The sequence below is a fragment of the Schistocerca piceifrons genome, chromosome 1 (assembly GCF_021461385.2).
Source record: "Schistocerca piceifrons isolate TAMUIC-IGC-003096 chromosome 1, iqSchPice1.1, whole genome shotgun sequence".
In the NCBI taxonomy this organism is placed as follows: Eukaryota; Metazoa; Arthropoda; class Insecta; order Orthoptera; family Acrididae; genus Schistocerca; species Schistocerca piceifrons.
In genome coordinates, this window is record NC_060138.1 from 577,328,426 (window position 1) to 577,349,558 (window position 21,133).

A 21,133-nucleotide genomic window follows, 5' to 3' on the forward strand; every position below is an offset into this window, starting at 1 on the left:
CTGGATAAATATGTACCCAGTAGAACAGTTCATAATGGGAGAGAACCTCTATGGTATAGTCACTGTAAAGAAACGGAGATTACTGAATAATAGGTGTAAAACACAAAGCATAGAGCTACAGACAGAGAGATGCTGAACAAAACATGTTTGGCTGTCAAGAGAGCAATGCGTGATGCCTTCATAACTTTCATAGCAAAATACTGTCATGTGATCTTTCACAGAACCCAAAGATGTTCTGGTCGTATGTAAACGATGTTAGTGGCAACAAAGCAAAGATGTTCTGGTCATATGTGGTTAGTGGCACCAAAGTTAAGTGTCCAGTCTCTAATGAATGAGACAGGAACTGAAATTGAGGTTATCAAAGCAAAAGCTCAGATGCTTAACTCTCATTTTCAAATGTTCCTTTACAAAGGAAAACCCAAGAGAAATACCCCAATTTAATCCTCGTACCACTGAAAAGATTAACGAAGTAAGTATTAGTGGTGTTGAGAAACAGCTGAAATCATTAAAACTGAACAAAGCGCCACTATAGGCCATTGTTGGTAGTTGCCAGAGGCGAACAAGAGCTGTGGATTTGTATATCCGCAAATGGACGTGCAACTGTGGAGCAACTGACTGCCTAGACGAACTGAGTGGCTACTAACATTGTCTACTCAGTGAGCATTCAGCGAACATTTTTGTATATTGCATCCGCAGTTCGCACTTGGTTCACGCACCCATGCTGACCGCTGTTCATCAGCGATGAAGGCTGGAATTTGCACACTGACACCACAACTGGACGTCCACTGAATGGTGGCAGATGGCTTTTCAGATGGATCACGTTTGATGCTGTATAAGGCAAATGGCTGTTGCTATCTACAACCCTGCAACAACTGTCAGAAGGGTCCAGACCAGAGGAGGGAATGTTATGGTCTGGAGAATGATTTTGTGGCATTCCCTGGGTGATTTCGTCATCCTGGAAGGCACACTGGATCAACAAAATTATGCACCTATCCTTGGGAAACATGTCCACCCCTACATGCTGTTTTTTTCTTCCTTGACACGATGGCATCTACCAAGACGAAAACGCAACATGTCACAACTCGCAGTGGTGCATGGTTTGAAGAGCACAAGGATGAGCTTACCATATTCCCCTGGCCACCAAAATCCCTGGATTTAAACCCAATTGAGAATCTGTGAGACCACCTCAACTAGTTGTTAACGCAATGGATCCTCAAACCTTCTGCAGTTGATGACGGCACTGGAGTCGACTTGGCTCCACATCTCTGTCAGTACCTTCCAGAAACTTACAGGCTCACTTCCAGCACATTTGCATTGCAAAAGGGGATTATGCAGGTTCTCAATAGGTGGAGACATTAATGTGACCGGACTACTCACTAATTGTATAGACTATCCAGCTACTTTTCAATTCCAATGGAAGTTATTTCTACTTCTACCATCTTCATTTTTTATGTACTAGCTGAATGAAACTGTAGTCTATGTTTGTATGAAACATCTCTCAGAATCGAAATTGGCAGCTCCAGACAGCAATTTGCTGTTAGTTGTTTCAGAAACAGTTTGGAAACAAACATCTGAATCACAATTTTAAATGTGTCAACTAGTTTCATATGTTATGCCACTTTAGATTTTGTCTTAGCATGATTGAGAAATTAGTGCTCTAGAATTTATGGGAAAGTTTTCAACATAGCTCTGGTTATAGTTCTCAGAAATATTTCAAGTAAAGATACCTACTGGTGCCTAAACTCTGACATTTGAAGGATCTTGGAAGAAGAAGGTATCCAGAGCCATACTTTGCAGCCAAGAAGTCCTCATTTTATGAACTATAGCAACATTGTGAAATGGACAGATGGAAACAACTGATTACAGAACCTAAAAACAGGTTATACTTTCCAGCCAGTTACTGACATTGACAAAGGGAAATACGGAAGCGTCCGATCGCACCCGTCAGCTTTGACCCATGACGTCACAAATATGGCGGAAACAAAAACAAACACACACACTTTCCACAAGAAGCCTAATGACACTAACGGGACAAGCGCGGGAAATGGGGTGTTTTGGGTGGGGGGCAAACTAAATATAAACAAATTTAGACGCCTTGCGTAGCTACAACGTGTAAGTGAAGACAGCCATGCATGAATACCCACCCACCTCCCCAGGGGTCGTAACCCCTGCAACCCATAGAAGATAAAAGATGCTTCAGTAGCTGATTAGTGTTTTTCGTCTTTTAAAAAAAAATATCTCACAGGATAGAACGAACAGATCAGAAAGATAAATATAATAAACTAAAACAGAAATTCTAGGAAACAGATAATTAAAATAAGTAATAAGTGTTTTTAAATTAAAAAAAAAATCTCACGAGATAGAACGAACAGATCAGAAAAGTAAATAAAATAAGATAAAACAGAACTGGAGACAGCCACACTCAAACCAAACTCCGCGCCGTCATGACGTCACACACGACAACACCCTTAAGTCACAGGTCAAAGCCGACGCGTGGGATCGGACGCTTCTGTCGACCCTGACAAAGTTCACAAACTGTACTGAGAAGTAAAACTGATTATTTTATTAAAGTATCTTAATCACTTTAAAAAAATACAGTTTTCCTTTGAAGGATAAAACATACAAGTCAAATCAGAAAGATGCATCGAAACAGATCACAACAAATTATGGTGAGATTAAGAAAGTTCACAACTTCAAGTACCTCAGGGAGATGAAGCCGGCAACAGTGAAAGAAACATACGAACAGAGAAATCAAAACAAAACTAGAGCCTTCTGGAAGACTGGAAACATCTTCAACAAATCTCGTACATCACATAACATAAAAGTGACACATTGCAACATCGTCATCAAGCCCAAAGCATTATATCTATCAGAAATGTTGGTCACAGAGCACAAAGGTACCTTGGGCCTAATAAGACAAGATAATGATACAGACTGCAGAGTAAACAAGAGACCAAACAGATATATCTGTTTAGAATCTTGTTTAACGAACAGCTCCCATAAACACACAATCCACTTAATGAGCAAAACAAACTGTAAAAAAATGACTCGCTTTGTGTTTAGTACATACTACAGTATGGGTTTAGCACTCCTCCTGCTACCATCTTAGTGCAGCTTGTGGTCTCAACATTTTTCTAAACTTATGTTCACACATTGTTTTCTTGTGTGTAAATTTTAATAGCCTTCGCAGAAATGTACCCGAAGATAAAGCTGTAAGAAGACAATCACAAGATAAAGAAAATGACCTCATAAATGAAATGTAAAAATTACTGGAAAATGCGAACGTGGTGTGAGTGTTGCTGATTTAGCACACACATACAATCGATCTATATCAACTATTTGCACTATCCTCAAGAACAAGGACAAAATAAGGATATAGATGCTTCAAAGAGAGTGACAAGGGCATCTAAACAACAGTTTCATATTCTGGACGACATTGAAAGATTGCTCCTTATATGGAGAAATGAAAAGCAATTGTGAGGTGACACTATTAATGAGATCATCATTTGGAGAAGGTGGGGATGATTTTTGCCAACCTCGTTAAGAAGATGCCAGGATCATCAGCTGCCAAAGAAATGTTTAAAGGAAGCCATGGATGGTTTGCGAAGTTTAAGAGAAGAACCACCATCTACAGCATCGTGAGGCACAGAGAAGCAGCCAGCTCTGACACAAAGGCAACAGAGAACTTCATCAGCAATTTCAAGATGCTCAGATTCTGCAGGTTATTTGACACAACAGGTTTTTAATTATGACAAGATGGGTCTAATCTGGAAAAATGATGATGAAGCATACCTTAATAACAGCAGAGGAGAATGCACTGCCCAGTTACAAGCCAATTAAAGACTGTCTTATACTGCTATTCTGCACCAGCGCAAGCAGCAATTTGAATATTAAACTGTTGCTTGTTTACCATTCAGAAACTCCAGGAGCCTTCAAGAAGTATAAAGTCCAGAAGAGCAGGTTAAATGTGATGTGGTGGTCCAACAAGAAGGCTTGAGTGACATGTGATCTTTATTTGTGATTGAATCAATGAAGTGTTTGGTCCTTTAGTGAAAAAATATTTGCTTGAGATGAATCTGCCACTCCAGGCCAAGAGGACCCCCTCCTTGAAGAGTTTCAATACATCAATATCCAATTTTTCCTCTCAACACCATTCTGTTGCTCCAGCCTAAGGACCAGCAGACTATTTCTAACTTTAAGAAGCTCTACACTAAAGCCCTCTTCGAGCACTGGTTTGAGTTGACTGAAGCTACCAATCTCACTCTCAGAGAGTTTTGGAAATATCACTTAAACATCATTGCCAGCACAAAGATGACTGAAAAGGCATGGGAAAGTGTTACCATGATAACTCTCACTTCTGCTTGGAAGAAGTTTTCGCCAGAGAGCATTGTCGAATATGACTGAGGCATTTGATTCAGTACCTTTGGGGCATGTAGTCAACAAGATTGGCCCTCTGGCCAAGAGCATGGGACCAGAAGTAGATAACAATGATATCGATGATATTGTGGAAGTTCACAACAGCCAAGAAATGACCAACAAACAGCTTATGGAGTTGCAGTGTGTTTCATAGCAGGAAGATGGAGAGAGGAATTCTTAAGAAGAAGAAGAAGAAGAAGAGGAGGATATGGTAATCTTCTGGCGCAATAAGATGAATGCCGAAAGCATGGGAATCAGTTGCATCGTACACTGAAAATCATTGCCCCAATAAAGCAGTGGCTGTGTGTGCTAAAAATTTATTTGATGATAATGCTCTGTCGCATTTTTGCCAAGTGTTGAAGTGTCTGCAGAAACAAACGACTATAGATAGCATCCTAGTAAAAAAGAATTAATTATGTATTGTGAATAATAAAGTACATAGTTTAATGTGTATAACTTTCTTTGGATAAATGGCATGAATAAGATGACACTTTAGCACTTTTTCTTCATGGAACGCAACACTGTATTTTACATTAATTTATATGAGATAAATTGTTTTGCATAACAAGTGTTTTGCACTATGAGTAAGATTCTGGAATGAATTATACTCGCCATGCGAAGTTCCACTGTATAACATAGTACATGACATGATGAAACATCAACTGAAATGTTATGGGCATATCAAAAGGATGCCAGACACTCAACAAACTAAACAGATCTTGTAGTACACAGAAAGCATTTATAACATAACCTGGATCAATGAAGGTGCAGATCAGGAGCATGTAGAAGAACTATGGCTCAGCATTAAAATAATAGTTGACCACACTCTGGATAGATATGCACCCAGTAAAACAGTTCATAATAGGAGGGAACCTCTATAATATACAGTCACTGGAGAAACACACATTACATAATAGATGTAAAACAAAGTGTAGGGCTACAGATAGAAAGATGTTGAATGAAACACATTTGGCTGTCAAGAGAGCAAGCAATTTGTGATGCCTTCAATGACTACCATAACATAATATTGCCAAATGACAGTTCACAAAATCCAGTAATGAGACAGGAACTGAAATTGAGGGTAGCAAAGCACAAGCTGAATGCTTAACTCCATTTTCAAATGTTCCTTTACAAAGGAAAACCCAGCAGAATTGCCCCAACTTAATCCTTGTACCACTGAAAAGATGAAGGAACAAGTATTAGAGTCAAAGGTGCTGGGAAACAGCTGAAATCATTAAAGCTGAACATAGCTCCAGGCTTCGATAGAATCCCTGTCAGATTCTACACTGAATTTGCAGCTGAGTTAGCCCCTCTTCTAACTATAATCTACTGTAGATCCCTCAAACAAAAAAGTTCTTGGAAAAAGACACAGGTCACACCCATCTACAACAAGGGTAGTAAAAGTGATCCATAAATTACCATTAAATATTCTTGACATAAATTTGTTGTAGACTCTTAGAAAATATTCTAAGCTCAAATACAAGGAGATATCTTGAACAGAATGACCTCCTCAATGCCAACCAGCATGGATTTTGAAAACATCGATAATGTGAAACCCAACCTGTACTTTTCTCACTCGACATACTGAAAGCTTTGGATCAAGGCAACCAGGTACATTCAGTGTTTCTTGATTTCTGAAAAGTATTTGACTCAGTGCTGCACCTATCCTTATTGTCAACACTATGATCATAAGGGGTATCAAGTGAAATTTGTGACCGGATTGAGGACTTCTCGCTAGGGAGGACACAATGTGTTATATTGGATGGAAAGTCATTGTCAGATGTAGAAGTAACTTCGGGTACGCCCCAGGGAAGTGCATTCAGATCTTTGCTGTTCATGTTGTGTATTAACAAACTTGCAGGCAAAATCAATAGCAAAATCAGGTTTTTTGCAGATGATAGTTATCTATAATGAAGTACTATCTGAAAGAAGCAGCATAAATATTCAGTCAAATCTTGATAAGATTTCAATGTGGTGCAGAGACTGGCAACTTGCCCCAAATGTTAAGAAAGATAAAATTTTGCACTTCATAAAACGAAAAACCATAGTATTCTACGACTATAATATCAGAGTTACTGTTGGAATCGACCAAGTCATGCAAATACCTGGATGAAACATTTTGTAGGCAAATGAAATTGAATGATCTCAGGTAGGTTCAGTCATGTGTAAAGCAGGTGGTAGATTTCGGTTTATGGGTAGAATACTGGGGAAGTGTAATCAATCTACAAAATGGATTGCTTACAAATTACTTGTGCAATCAATCCTAGAAGATTGCACAAGTGTGTGGGACCAGTACCAGATAGAACTAAAAGGGAATACTGACCATATAAAGAGAAGGACCAGGAATGGTCGGAGTATGTCATTGAGATACTGAATGAACTGAACTACATACCACTCAGACAGGAATTGTGAGGATAAGATCAGAATAATTATTGCACTCCTAGAGGCAGTCAAAGGGTCATTCTTACTGTGCTCTAAACGTGAATGAAACAGGAAGAAATGCTAGTAACTGGTACAATGGGACATAACCTCTGCTATGCAGCCAACAGTGGCTTGAAGAGTATAGCCGTAGATGTAGGGAGAGACACCTGAATGATGGTGTCATAACAAACTCAGATATACAAGGGAGACAAATATTCACTCACAAAATACTGAAGTGGAAATTCAGCCAAGAGGTCAAGAAATTCAAGACCAGAACAACTTTGCCGGCAGACAGCAAGAAAATCCATAATGAGAAGATGAAAGAAGCTGGCACATTTAGTGCCCTATATGTGTATAATAATAATAATAATAATAATAATAATAATAATAATAATAATAAAGATAGTTTAATAAGTAGTCAGATGCATTTTTATGTACCTGTTGCCCAACAAACAGTGTTCTAGGTGATGAAATTCTCTTCAGATTCAGCACTGTCAAGCACTCTGAGCCGAGTACTTCCACATGACAGTCACGACCCAACACTGACTGATAGGCAATCAGCTAAAAGCTTCTAGATTTTTAACCCCTTGACGAGGGTAGAAGCTCAAGAAAATTTTATCAGTATATATCGTTGTGAAATTGTGCATTCATATGTAGTGTTCTAAGTGAATTGTTATCTCCTTATAATCACTGACCTTACGACTTATCTTAGAAGAAAGATTAAGGAAAGGCAAACCTACGTTTCTAGCATTTGTAGACTTACAGAAAGCTTTTGACAATGTTGACTGGAATACTCTCTTTCACATTCTAAAGGTGGCAGGGGTAAAATACAGAGAGCGAAAGGCTATTTACAATTTGTACAGAAACCAGATGGCAGTTATAAGAGTCGAGGGACATGAAAGGGAAGCAGTGGTTGGGAAGGGAGTAAGACAGGGTTGTAGCCTCTCCCCGATGTTGTTCAATCTGTATATTGAGCAAGCAGTAAAGGAAACAAAAGAAAAATTCGGAGTAGGTATTAAAATTCATGGAGAAGAAATAAAAACTTTGAGGTTCGCCGATGACATTGTAATTCTGTCAGAGACAGCAAAGGACTTGGAAGAGCAGTTGAATGGAATGGACAGTGTCTTGAAAGGAGGATATAAGATGAACATCAACAAAAGCAAAACAAGGATAATGGAATGTAGCCTAATTAAGACGGGTGATGCTGAGGGAATTAGATTAGGAGATGAGGCACTTAAAGTAGTAGAGGAGTTTTGCTATTTGGGGAGCAAAATAACTGATGATGGTCGAAGTAGAGACGATATAAAATGTAGGCTGGCAATGGCAAGGAAAGCGTTTCTGAAGAAGAGAAATTTGTTAACACCCAGTATTGATTTAAGTGTCAGGAAGTCATTTCTGAAAGTATTTGTATAGAGTGTAGCCATGTATGGAAGTGAAACATGGACGATAACTAGTTTGGACAAGAAGAGAATAGAAGCTTTCGAAATGTGGTGCTACAGAAGAATGCTGAAGATTAGATGGGTAGATCACATAACTAATGAGGAAGTATTGAATAGGATTGGGGAGAAGAGAAGTTTGTGGCACAACTTGACCAGAAGAAGGGATCGGTTGGTAGGACATGTTCTGAGGCATCAAGGGATCACCAATTTAGTATTGGAGGGCAGCGTGGAGGGTAAAAATCGTAGAGGGAGACCAAGAGATGAATACACTAAGCAGATTCAGAAGGATGTAGGTTGCAGTAGGTACTGGGAGATGAAAAAGCTTGCACAGGATAGAGTAGCATGGAGAGCTGCATCAAACCAGTCTCAGGACTGAAGACCACAACAACAACAACAATCACTGCATAAATATTACATTGACACTACAGAACTACTTATTGCAAAACCTTTCAACATAGAAGAAAAACAGCAATGAAATCAAATCCCTAACCACACCCCCAAAAGTGAAGCAATAATTATACTTATAAAAATGATCTCTGCAGAATAGCTTCAAAAGCCATTTGGTATAATGGAATAAACTGTTGCAGATATAATCCTTCTAACATATGTTAACCTAAAAATTAAAGAAGAACCTGCATATATTAAATATTCGCACAGGCACTGTAAAATAATGGAATATGGTAGTTTTTCTGGCAATATTGTTATTCTTGTATATAGACACTTGTACATGCAAATCTCTCTTCTGAGACAGTGTGAAATCATTTAGCCTTGCAGTATAAGACAAAAAACTCAAAAACTGGATTTTTTAAAAATCTTATTAAGAAAATGGTTAAGTACCCCACCTTAAAACTTATTTTCAGAAGAGCAGCCAAATATTCCGGTTCTTGCTCGAGGAATTCAAGTACAGTACATATTTTCCTTTGATTTAATGTTTTTAATATGCTATCAGTTAATAAATGTGTTAACCGCTTGTTTAATCTCGGCATTACAATAAATACATACAAAAAAAACAAATCCTACTTCATTCAATTCTTTGAGGTTCTTTAACAATTCTCCAGTTGTTATGCATATATATACATTTCCCTATAGTACCGCAAAACGAACGATATTCAGTGACACAAGAAATATCTAAACATCTTCGTTTCCTTCACCAGTTTACATTAACCGCGGACAATTTTAATGTTGTTCTGTCAAAGTTCCCACTTCGCAGTACTTCCTTTTCAACAATTGGCACTCCCGTCGAGTTTACACAGAAGACAAGCGTCTACGGCTGCGCCCCTAGTGAATAAATGGTGAACCAAAAAACCCAGAGTAGTATGTTGCTGTTAGCAGAATTTGTCGCCATGTTGAGAGCGGGCGTTGCGTATTTGGATTAAAATGTTTGAAATGACCATTAAATCCTTAGCAATACCTGCTGTTCTCGGCTCAGGTCGTGAAACTAAAACACTAATTTAATATTACTAAGCGAAAATATGCAATACTTCGTGGACGATGTGTACAATAAGCAACAAAACATAGTGCTAACATAATGGTGAGTTAAAGGGGGAAGGAAGCAAATACCAATATGGCGGTTAGACGGACTCGATTTCTCTTTGTGTTCACGGAAATATCTAAAAATCGAAAAAGCGCTTGCAACTAAATCTCACTGTTTTGTTAGATCACTAAAATTATTTAATGAAATTTAGGCAGTCAGTTTATTAATACAATTTAATTTTACAGTATTTAATACATCATGGTTGTATTACCACGATATTAGGTTATGTGAATGTTTTTATAAATTAACAAAACAACAAATGCTTTGTGGCAGTGGTGTTTACAAATACTCCAGTGTTTTTCTCTTATATAATGAATTTAACATGAATTGTGTGTTGTGTGCACTTTGTTGTAACACACCTTGGACAACCAGGAAACTGGAAGATGAGTGATCATCAAGGTGGGGTGGGACCACAACCGCCCTCGCACTCACTTAATGTGGGACCCGGACAAACAGTGAGATTACAACAAGTTTTAACTACGGGAACGACACAGAATTTGAATGTGTTATCGTCGAGGGGCCAGCAGTTCGTCATCACCTCACAAGTCCCAGGATTGACACAGGTAATTAGTGCTGATATGAGTGAACACTGTTTGTATACAGTGTACCGCATTATTGCCAAATAAGGTTTCTGCAATTTCCCAAGTCTGATGTGTTGACGGAGGACATTTAAACGACTGCAAACATTTTTTATCTTAAGCTAGAATCAAGCCGAGAAGGTACAAAAGCCGGTAACGAAGTGAATCTAACTGGTTCTCAGTTTCAGAGCACTGAGCATTTATTAAAGTGTAAGTATCTGTAAATAGTATACTTTAGTGACTTACGTTCCAGTGAATATCTCAGAAAAATTCAAGTTGTATCACGCAGCAATGCTGCTTGAAATAGTTTTGACTGATTATAGACTTAGGAATCTTGTGTATGTTGGAAATATAAACAAAGTTTTTGAGCGTCAAGATAAATAGCACCAAAGAGAATTTTTGTACCACTTATTTATGCTGGAAACTGGAAGATACAGAGAATAGCAACATGGTAACACATTACACGATTTATTTCGTTTTTGAGGTGCTGCTATTTTGTGTGTTTTGGAGAACGATGGTAACGCATACAAAAAGACGGAACTAATTATTGTTTTTATTTTGTGATGAAGTGTTTTGTGAAGGAAATGAAAACTTGTTGCATTGCAAATCACTGGACACAGACACACACAAGACAAATGGAAATAGATAACTTGTTACATATTAATATTTATTTTTATTGTTAGTTAGAATGCTTACTGTTGTTTAGAGGTGCTTATATTTTGCACTTGTTACACTACAAAAGAACTTTGTTAAATGTGCTTTAGAAAATCTATAACGGAGTGCTGGGAGCGCTTTCATCATACCTTTTATCAAAGTTATAGTTAGTGTGGTTCTGGCACCTATAAAAGATATTTTACAGAAATTTTAAAGTGTAATATGGGCCTTAATGGACTACCCATACATGACATTTTAAATCCAGCTACTCCTTTCACTTGTTCAGGCACACAGAGTGAACAAATAAGTATGACATGAACTACTAAATTCTTTCATACTGATGAAAGACCATATTTGTGTAATGTTGTGCATTTTCCTACACTTGGTCATTGCTGCGAGAACTTAATTTTAAATAATTTATGCTAAAACTGTTGAAATATCTTGCAACTGTCTCAGTTATATGCAAACTGTTATTTAAACATGCAGTACATTTGGAAAATGGGCAGTTGTGCATAAAATTGTTGGTACACTTTCATGTTGCCCGAGCATATATAGTGTGCTAGGCTATTATTGACTAACAGTATGTTATATCTATCACTGTTTTTATGCATCTGTGCCTCCTTCAGCATGTCGATGGTCAGTTTATTCTTGCATATGCCACTGAATGAGCTTGTGCAATGCAGTAACACTCTTGTACACTGTGGAAAGTTAAATGTTAGCTAAATTAGAACAAATATCCTAGTTCTTTGTTCAGGAAGCTATGAGAATTTATTTTCCATTGATATCTATTGACTACAATGGAGGTATATTTTAGGCTGGAAGATAACAATTTCGTTGAGTTGCCAAAGATAACCAATGTTAATGAAAAAAATAAATGTTTTTACAAAGTACTTCTGTAGCCCAGTGTCAACGTTTGCGTAACATTTAATGGACTTTTCACTATAAAAGCTAAAACTTGTGACTTAAGAAAAGCTGTATTACATTATAGACAAATCTCTGACAAGTGTTTTGGTGTGTGTGTGTGTGTGTGTGTGTGTGTGTGTGTGTGTGTGTGTGTGTGTGTGTGTGTTTGCGGGGGGGGGAGGAGGTGCATGTATGTGCACATGCCCGTGTGTGCGCCTTGCAAATTTGTGACAAATAAATGTTGTTTAGCTGATACATTGTTTGATAATCAATTTCCCAATCTGTTGAGAGTATGTAGGCGTAGATAGAAAGAGCTTCCCAGATGGACAGGGGTTGGACAAAAATATGGGCACACCCTCGAGAAATGCATACTTGAATGTAAATGCAGTTGCTAGCCAGGCCTGCAGGTTCTGCTGTTATATTTGACTGTGAACAGCACCTGTACCATGGCCTCAATACATTGCAAGTGTCAGTCGTAATCAGAATAGTGTTCTCTGTAGTTTTGAGTACATTGTGTTAGGGTTAAATGAATTCTGACATTGACAAATGGTTGATGTAACCAAGTGAGCCGAAGTGTTTAGTGTTTCTAGAGGCACGTTATCGAAGATTTGTACTACATACAAGGAAAACGGAAAAACATCGTCCACTAAGTTGCAAAATGGGTGAAAATGTGCATTGAGTGATCATGACGAGCGGTCATTGAAGATGTTTGTGACGAAAAATAAGGGGACAACAGCTAAAAAGTAACTTCCAAAATGAATTTCACATTTGCGAACACTGTCAACAGCAAAATTAAACATATGGGGCTCCGTAAACTGGGAATTAAAAGACAAGCTGGAATTCTGAAACCACTCATCAGTGATGCAAATGCTTCTAACAGGAAAACTTGGTGCCAAAGCCATACAGCCTGGGCTATGTAGTGATGGAAGAAAGTCATTTGGTTGGGTGAGTCTTGTTTCACACTTTTTTCAACTTCTGGCTGAGTTTATGTCCCAAGAATGAAACATGGCAGGGGTTTGGTGATGATTTAGGCATCCATAGTTTGGTATTCCATGGGTTTCACAGTTACCTTGAAGGTTGCATTACTACCAAGAATTATGTGACCATTTTGGTTGATCAGGTCCATTCCACAGTACAGTGTTTGTTCTGCAATGCTGATACTTTGTTCAAAGGTAACAGGTCTCCTTTTCACAAAGCTTACATCATCCAGGACTGGTTTTGTGATCACAAAGATGAATTGTGTCATCTCTCGTATCTGGCAGTTACCACATTTCAATATTATCGAGCCTTTGTGGTCTACTTTGTAGAAAAGGGGGGGGGGGGGGGGGGGGTGAGCATGATCTGTCACTTGCAGTGCAGCATTATTACCTGAACTATTTTGCTGTAAGGTGATATAAGATATCCTTGAAAACAATACAAAACCTGTATTTATCCACTCCGAGATGATTGAAAGCTGTTTTGAATGCCAGTGGGTTTCCTGCACCTTATTAGGCACAGTAATGTGTTGTGCTTATGGTGCTTCCATATTTTTGTCCAAGGCCTGTACGTGTTATTTAAGATGCTTGAAGAAGTGCAGTGTGATATTGCTGTTCACATTATGTATGTGTACTTGCACAAAATATTAATTAACTTTGAATAGATTATTCTGTTGTGCATGAACATACATTAGCAAAAATCTAAGAAGATCCACACAATACAAGAACCTGGTTTATATGCTTATGATAACAATCACATGATGAATATTGAATATTTTGCTCAGAAAGCTATTGTGGAAAGGAGGACTCATAATTATTTTTAGATATTTATAATAGCAGACAAGTTTTGAGAGGTTAACTTAGGAAATCACAGTACCCTTATTTTTGTGCCATGGCAGCAATGAATTATTAGCAACTTATTTAAAATTACCTATGACATGCAGTAGATTGGCACAGCTGTCTTACCTCCACTAGGAGATGTACCTTGTCTGCTATTAGTGACACAGTAACTGCTCTGAAGCAGAGAAACTGCAAAACTCACTGGCAAGCTCCCAAAGACAGAGATAAAAATAAGGCAATAACACCTCCTAACTTATTTGGAATTGATTGTTAATTGTGTAGACCAAATGAATTGTCAGACTAAACTAAATGCAGTAACTAGTCAAAGTTGTCACAGACTGAAGCTTATAGTACCAGAACAGAAATCTATAAGAGTAAATCAAATAATAAGTCCAGAATGAATTAGAGCTTTTGAGATTCACTACACAGCAATGCCAAGTATTGAGATACAATGACTATTTAAAGCAGCTTGCCAGTGGCTATGCTCTTTGAACACTGGCTCGGTTTAGTTTGTACCAACCTTTCCCTGTACTGCTTGCTAGTGCCTCATGTGGGCAGGATTGAAAGACATCAATTTATATGCTGCTAACATCTCTGCTTCCTGAGGATGAATCAATATTACTGTCATAAGAAACTACAGCACCTCCACCACTCTTCCCTTTAATTCGCTAGGACCAATCCAGTTTTGGCAATTTGTTGACATTCATCGTAGGCAGTTGGTTGTTAGGATATTGTAGCCAGTGAGATTTGCTGAATCTGATGATTACTTTTGGTGAAAAATGAGAATTGATTACATTTGTTCTTGATATAGTTGTTCCAGAACTGGTTATTGCGATTTTTGAGGTTGGTCACTGATATTTGTATTTATTTAGTTAATGTTAAAAGCTGTACTGACATTGGTACGCATGGTGGTTTTAAAGTTAGCACCAACCAAAGGTGATGTTGTACATGTGACTGACCTGGCTGGTCTACTGGTTGTCAGGGTCTATTTGTGTTCATGTATCATGATCTGGGTCCTAGGATTGACAGAGCACGAAGACAGGATTCCATCTCCATTGGAATCCATCATTGCTAGCTTGCAAAAGGATCACACATCATAATATCACTTCGTAAATGGGATTGTGAGGGTGGTTGTGAGGACTGTGTTGGCCTACACAAGTGGGACCATTTGTTGTTCTGGTGTCCCTCATGTCTGTCCCTGTGTGACTGGGAAATGGAACACAGTTTATGATGCATTAGGTCAACCGAAGCGTCCGATCCCACCTGTCGGCTTTGACCAGTGACGCAAGGCTGTTATGGTGTGTGACGTCATGACGGCGCAGAGTTTGGTTTGCGAGTGTGGTGTGTTTGTAGGTGTCATCGTGTTGCTGTTTGTGGTGCCCTCTGGTGGTCTGTTTAGGGGTTTCGTGTTGTGTGGTGTATTGGGTTCAGTTTGGTGTTACTGCTTCTTCTGGCTAGTCCTCGTTTTAACTGTGTGTGGAGCGGAATTGTTTTCAGTGAGTTAAAGATTTAGTGTTTTTGTGTGAAAGTTATTGTAGTGGTGTTCGCTGTAGGTCGTGTGTTAATTTGAGTAAATTACTTTGTTGCTGCTCTTGTTAGGTATGGATATGATGAATAAAATTAATACTGTGCACTTGCATGCTATGATGGGCGTGACTCCGTTGGAGTTAATAAAATTTCTGCAGCTGTTTGGGTTGTTGGCGGAGGTAAAGTGCGCTGTTTGTAGGCATAAAACGACATTGGCAAAAGTTCTGGCATCTCGGACCAGGGATGGTTATATGTGGCGGTGCCGTAGGAATTACCTATGGTACTCCGTACGTCGCGGTTCCTGGTTCGAGAAGTCTAGGTCGGGCATGTATGAGTTTCTGTTCCTGACGTATTACTTTTGTTATAAATCCTCTCACAGTTTTTGCGTGCATGAAATTGGCACGAGTGAGAAGGAGTGTGCTTTGAATGGTTTTCGTTTTGTCATTAAGTATGTTCCGAGTTTATTAAGTACAGATGTAAGTTGGGTGGGCCTGGGGTTGTGGTGGTGGTGGATGACTCTCAGTGTGGGAAAAGGAAGTATGAGAGGGGTAAGTCTGTGGTTGGTCTCTCGGTGTGAGTGTTCGAAATGTGTTTTTAGGGTTGTGGAGGGGCGGTCTAAGAGGGAATTAGTGGGGTTAATTGAGGAGTTTATAGAACCGGGTTCTACTGTAGTTTCTGATGCTTTTTCTTCTTATAGGGGGTTAGGTGAGAGGGGGTACAATCATTTAGTAGTGAACCATAGTTTAGAGTTTAAAAATTATGAGACGGGGGCTTGTACGAATACCATAGACGGGATGTGGGGGGCCGTTAAGTCAGTTCTTGGGAGGGGGAAAGAGGCACTCTTCTAACCTTCAGTCTCATTTAGATGAGTACTGTTGGCGGAAGAGTGACCCTGAGGCTATTTTTTTTTAAAAAGAGCTATCAGTAAGATGTACAGGTCGAAGGTGGTTAGTTAGGGTGGTTTGTGTGGGTGGGTGGTTGCGAGTGGGGAAGGGGGGGGTTTAGTTGTTGGTAGTGTTTGTGGGGGGGGGGGAGTGTGTTGGTTTGTTATTTAGTTGTGGAGGATCTATTTTGTTGTAGTTTTTGTTGGGTTGTAATGTGTGATTGAGATTTTTTTATTGTGTGTTTGTTTCTTGTTTATGGGTATTTTATTTTGGAGTGAGGGGGGAGGTTTGGTTGGGTTGTGGGTGGGTTGGGTCTTTCTTTTGGTTTTGTGTGTGTGTGTGTGTGTGTGTGTGTGTGTGTGTGTGTGTGTGTGTGTGATTTATGGTGGCCAGACTAGTGTGGCGCCGGAACTTTGTTGTGGTAAGTTTTTCTTTTTCTTGTTTTTAATGTATTTGTTGTGCATTGTTGTGGCTGGTGGGGTGGTTCTGAGTTGTGTGGTTTGTTGTATTGGTAATAAGGAAGTGTTCGATTCCAGTTTGTGGGATTGGGAGCTGATGTTGAGCTATATAGGTCGAGGGAAGTGTCCGATTCCAGAGGATATTGTGTTTAGTGGAATTTGGGGAGTTTTGTGTTGTCGGTTTTTTTAGTTATTTTGTGTGGGTTTTTTTTTTTTCGGTTGTCCCAATTCGTCATAGACTGTGTTGATTTCCCAGTCACTCAGGGACAGACACATGAGGGACACGAGAACAACAAATGGCCCCACTTGTGTAGGCCAACCCAGTCTCCACAACCACCCTCACAATCCCATTTACGCAAAGATATTATGATGTGTGATCCTTTCGCAAGCTAGCAATGTCTCTAAATTTGTTTATATTTACTTTGTCCCCACCCAAAAAACCCCAATTTCCCACACTTGTCCCGTTAGTTTCATTAGGTTTTTTGTGGAACGTGTGTGTGTTGGGTTTTCAATGTATTTTCGTGTTTGTTGTCATGTTCCGTAGTGACATCATAGGCACCATATTGGAGTCGTCGTGTATGGTCGTTTCCACCATATTTGTGATGTCATGCGTCAAAGCGCACTAGCTACTTCTGTATTCCTGTGACAGAAATGGAATAATATCCTGGGTCCCTTTTGGGTCAGTCTCTGTAAAGGAAACATTAGACAGTGCTACTGGTGTGACATATGATGAGTATATACCCCTCCTGGTTGTTAGTATCTGCTTTCAGTCCCTACTTTTCATTGTAAGATAAATCGTAGTACTCCATGACTCTGTTCGACATGCGGCCCATTAAGCTACTTTGGTGGACATAGCTGTCTTGTTAAGTGCTTTGCGTATTGCTCTGGAGAAGAGAAACAGCTATAATTGTTGTCTATGATGTTAAAGAGTCTCCTTGCTCAAAGTAATCGATAGTAGAATAAAAAGTATGCAGTTGTAAGCACTTGTTTGAATAGTGCCCTATTGTCCACCCCAAACTTCCTGTAACATAGCTCCAAAGAGTGTTCTAAAGGAATTTTTAAAAATGGAATTACTTCATCAAAACTAATTAAATCAAATGATTGGAGTCCAGTGGTTTATAAAGTTATTCTGTCCAGATGTGTTGAAGAGTCCAAAACTGCTGTGATTGACACTAGTAATATATGGACCTAGGGCATCTGGTTTCATTTGCCATAGCTAAACATTGTCATAGCATGAGACATTGTGTGATGTATGAGGAGACCAGGATTGTATTAAAAGTATTTTCCTTCTAGGATTGCATTGTAGAGGGTGCAAATATCTTCATTAGGGTTTCTGGATTCGCACGGAAAATAACCTGGAGCCCTGTACATTCTGTGATCAGGTCTCAAAGAACAACACAATACTTCAAAAATGTGGTCTCATCACAGCACTACCAGGGACATAGCTAGCAGCCAAAACCACAAGGACTCTCATCAGCAGCACTTATTTTTAAGACTTGCTTCAGTGTATGACAATGTGAAGGTTTTCAGCAGTTATCTTGATGAAAAAGTGTGAATATTTCACTACATTGTCTGGTGGTAGACTTGAAAAGTGTAGTTTCACCAGTTGTACGGAGAACAACTTAAGTGTTACACACTAATTGTACGCAGTTTGCTGTGAACAGTAGCCCCATTGATATTATGACTCTGCCAACACACTGGCCTTGTTCACACTATATCACTAGCCATGTTTGACGATGCCAATGGCAAATTTGTTTCAGATCCCTTGACAATATCACTCTGGCTTTTTTACATTAGCATATGTTTTAAACTTAAGATGGTCTTAGAAGTTTTGCATTTTAAAAAGTCATTCACCCAAGTGGATTGTACAGGAATAACATCATTTGACTACTGTACAGATTCTCATGTTTAGGGAATGGAAATAGTCATCCTTGGCACTGAAAAGCCACTGAAAGAGTTGAAAATAAGTAAGTTGCCAGGCCTGGATGGAATCCCAATTCAGTTTTACAGAGTGTGCTCTTTGACATTACCCACTTCTTGCATTTACCATTAATCTGTTGTCCAATGCAAAGCCCCAAGTAACTGGAATAAAGTGCTGATGTAACACAGGTAAAATTTTTAAAAAGCATTGCTCATGTGAAACTCAGCTTGCCCTTTTCTCACACAGTATCTTTTGAACCTTAAATGAAGGCCAACAGCAGATTCCATATTCCTAGATTTCTGGAAAACGTTCAATACAGTGTCCCACTATAGGCTGTCATTGAAGTCCCGAGTGTATGAAAAAACATTGCCAGATATGTGAACAGCTCAATGACCTTGTATGTAATAGAACCCAATATGTTGTCCTAAATGGCGAGTGTTCATCAGAGAAAGGTATTGTCAGAAGTATCACAGGGAAGGTTGATAGGACCGCTCTTTCACTCTGTATACGTAGACAGCCTGATGGTTAAGGTGAGCAGCAGTCTCTGATTGTTCGCTCTGTATGGGGAAGTGTTTTCATTGAGTGACTGTAGGAGGATACAAGATGACTTAGACAAAATTTCTGGCAGGTTTGTTGAAAGGCAACTTGCTCTAAATGTTGAAAAATGTAAGTTAATACAGATTAATAGAAAAAACAATCCTATAGCGCTGCTGTTGCATGATATCATTTCTAAATTTTATTAGTTCTGCGGAACACAACTAACTGAAAATATTTTGGAAGGGTGTAGTTGACGTCACCATCAGTGCTGCACAGTGTGTCGTAAAGTTGTTTTACTGTATTACAGTAATCTCCATGCCCTCACCAGTAATCCACATCTACATACAATACCACAAGCTACCGTGTGATACATGGCGGAGGTTACCTTGTATCACTACTAATCATTCCCTTTCCTGTTCCACTTGCATATAGAAAGCGGGAAAAATGACTGCCTATATGTCTCTGTATGACCCTTAATTTCTCTTATCTTCATGGTCCATACTTGAAATGTACGATGACGACAGCAGAATCGTTTTGCACTCAACATTAAATGCCAATTCTCTAAATTTTTCTCAATAATGTTTCATGAAAAGAACATCATTTTCTATCCAGGGATTCCCATTTGAGTTCATGAAGTATCTCAGTAAGACTTGCGTGTTGATCGAACCTGCTGCTAACAATTCTAGCAACTTGCTTTGATGTCTTCCTTTAATCTGACCTGTGGGTATCCCAAACACTCGAGCATTACTCAAGTTGGCCATTTGCCTTCCCTACTACCATCCTTAAGTGCCTGCTAATTTCATATCACTTTGCAGTGTTACTTCTAGATATGTAATCAATATGTTGTGCCAACCAGCACACTACGAATACTGTATTTGGACGTTATGAGATTGTTCTTCCTTTATATCTGTGTTAACTTACATTTTTCTAAATTTAGAGCAAGTGCTATTCCTCACACCAACTAAATTTTGTCCAAGTCATCATGTATACTCTGTCAGCGACTACTCCTTCCCATACACCATAGAGTCATCAGCAAACTGTTGCAAAGTGTTGCTGTTCATCAGATCATTTGTGTTTATGGAGAATGAGATAGTACCTATCACACTTCCCCAGGACACTCCTGATGATACTCCTGTCTCTGATAAACACTCACTGTCCAAGACAATGTACTGTTGTTGTTGTGGTCTTCAGTCCTGAGACTGGTTTGATGCAGCTCTCCATGCTACTCTATCCTGTGCAAGCTTTTTCATCTCCCAGTACCTACTGCAACCTACATCCTTCTGAATCTGCTTAATGTATTCATCTCTTGGTCTCCCTCTACAATTTTTACCCTCCACGCTGCCCTCCAATACTAAATTGGTGATCCCTTGACGCCTCAGAACATGTCCTACCAACCGATCCCTTCTTCTGGTCAAGTTGTGCCACAAACTTCTCTTCTCCCCAATCCTATTCAATACTTCCTCATTAGTTATGTGATCTACCCATCTAATCTTCAGCATTCTTCTGTAGCACCACATTTCGAAAGCTTCTATTCTCTTCTTGTCCAAACTATTTATCGTCCATGTTTCACTTCCATACATGGCTACACTCCATACAAATACTTTCAGAAATGACTTCCTGACACTTAAATCAATACTGGATGTTAACAAATTTCTCTTCTTCAGAAACGCTTACCTTGCCATTGTCAGCCTACATTTTATATCCTCTCTACTTCGACCATCATCAGTTATTTTGCTCCCCAAATAGCAAAACTCCTTTACTACTTTAAGTGCCTCATTTCCTAATCTAATTCCCTCAGCATCACCCGACTTAACTAGACTACATTCCATTATCCTTGTTTTGCTTTTGTTGATGTTCATCTTATATCCTCCTTTCAAGACACTGTCCGTTCCATTCAACTGCTCTTCCAAGTCCTTTGCTGTCTCTGACAGAATTACAATGTCATCGGCGAACCTCAAAGTTTTTATTTCTTCTCCATGGATTTTAATACCTACTCCGAATTTTTCTTTTGTTTCCTTTACTGCTTGCTCAATATACAGATTGAACA

The 21,133-nt window shown here is 39.0% G+C and overlaps 2 protein-coding genes across 5 annotated transcripts in view; one reads left to right on the plus strand and one right to left on the minus strand.

The window, feature by feature from the left end:
• LOC124802232 (DNA repair protein RAD51 homolog 4) overlaps positions 1-9,644 on the minus strand; it is a 177,064-nt gene extending 167,420 nt beyond the window's left edge. The window contains exon 1 of the mRNA XM_047263134.1: positions 9,119-9,644. Coding sequence (XP_047119090.1) covers positions 9,119-9,262 — 144 coding nt within the window. The 5' untranslated portion in view covers positions 9,263-9,644. The remainder of the gene's footprint in view (positions 1-9,118) is intronic.
• LOC124802186 (helicase domino) overlaps positions 9,603-21,133 on the plus strand; it is a 436,722-nt gene continuing 425,191 nt past the window's right edge. For 2 of the 4 annotated variants that reach the window (XM_047263130.1, XM_047263132.1), the window contains exons 1-2: positions 9,604-9,807; positions 10,183-10,373. In XM_047263130.1, coding sequence (XP_047119086.1) covers positions 10,194-10,373 — 180 coding nt within the window. In that variant the 5' untranslated portion in view covers positions 9,604-9,807; positions 10,183-10,193. Of the gene's footprint in view, positions 10,374-21,133 lie in introns of all 4 variants that reach the window. The other 2 variants (XM_047263133.1, XM_047263131.1) reach the window with 2 other exon arrangements.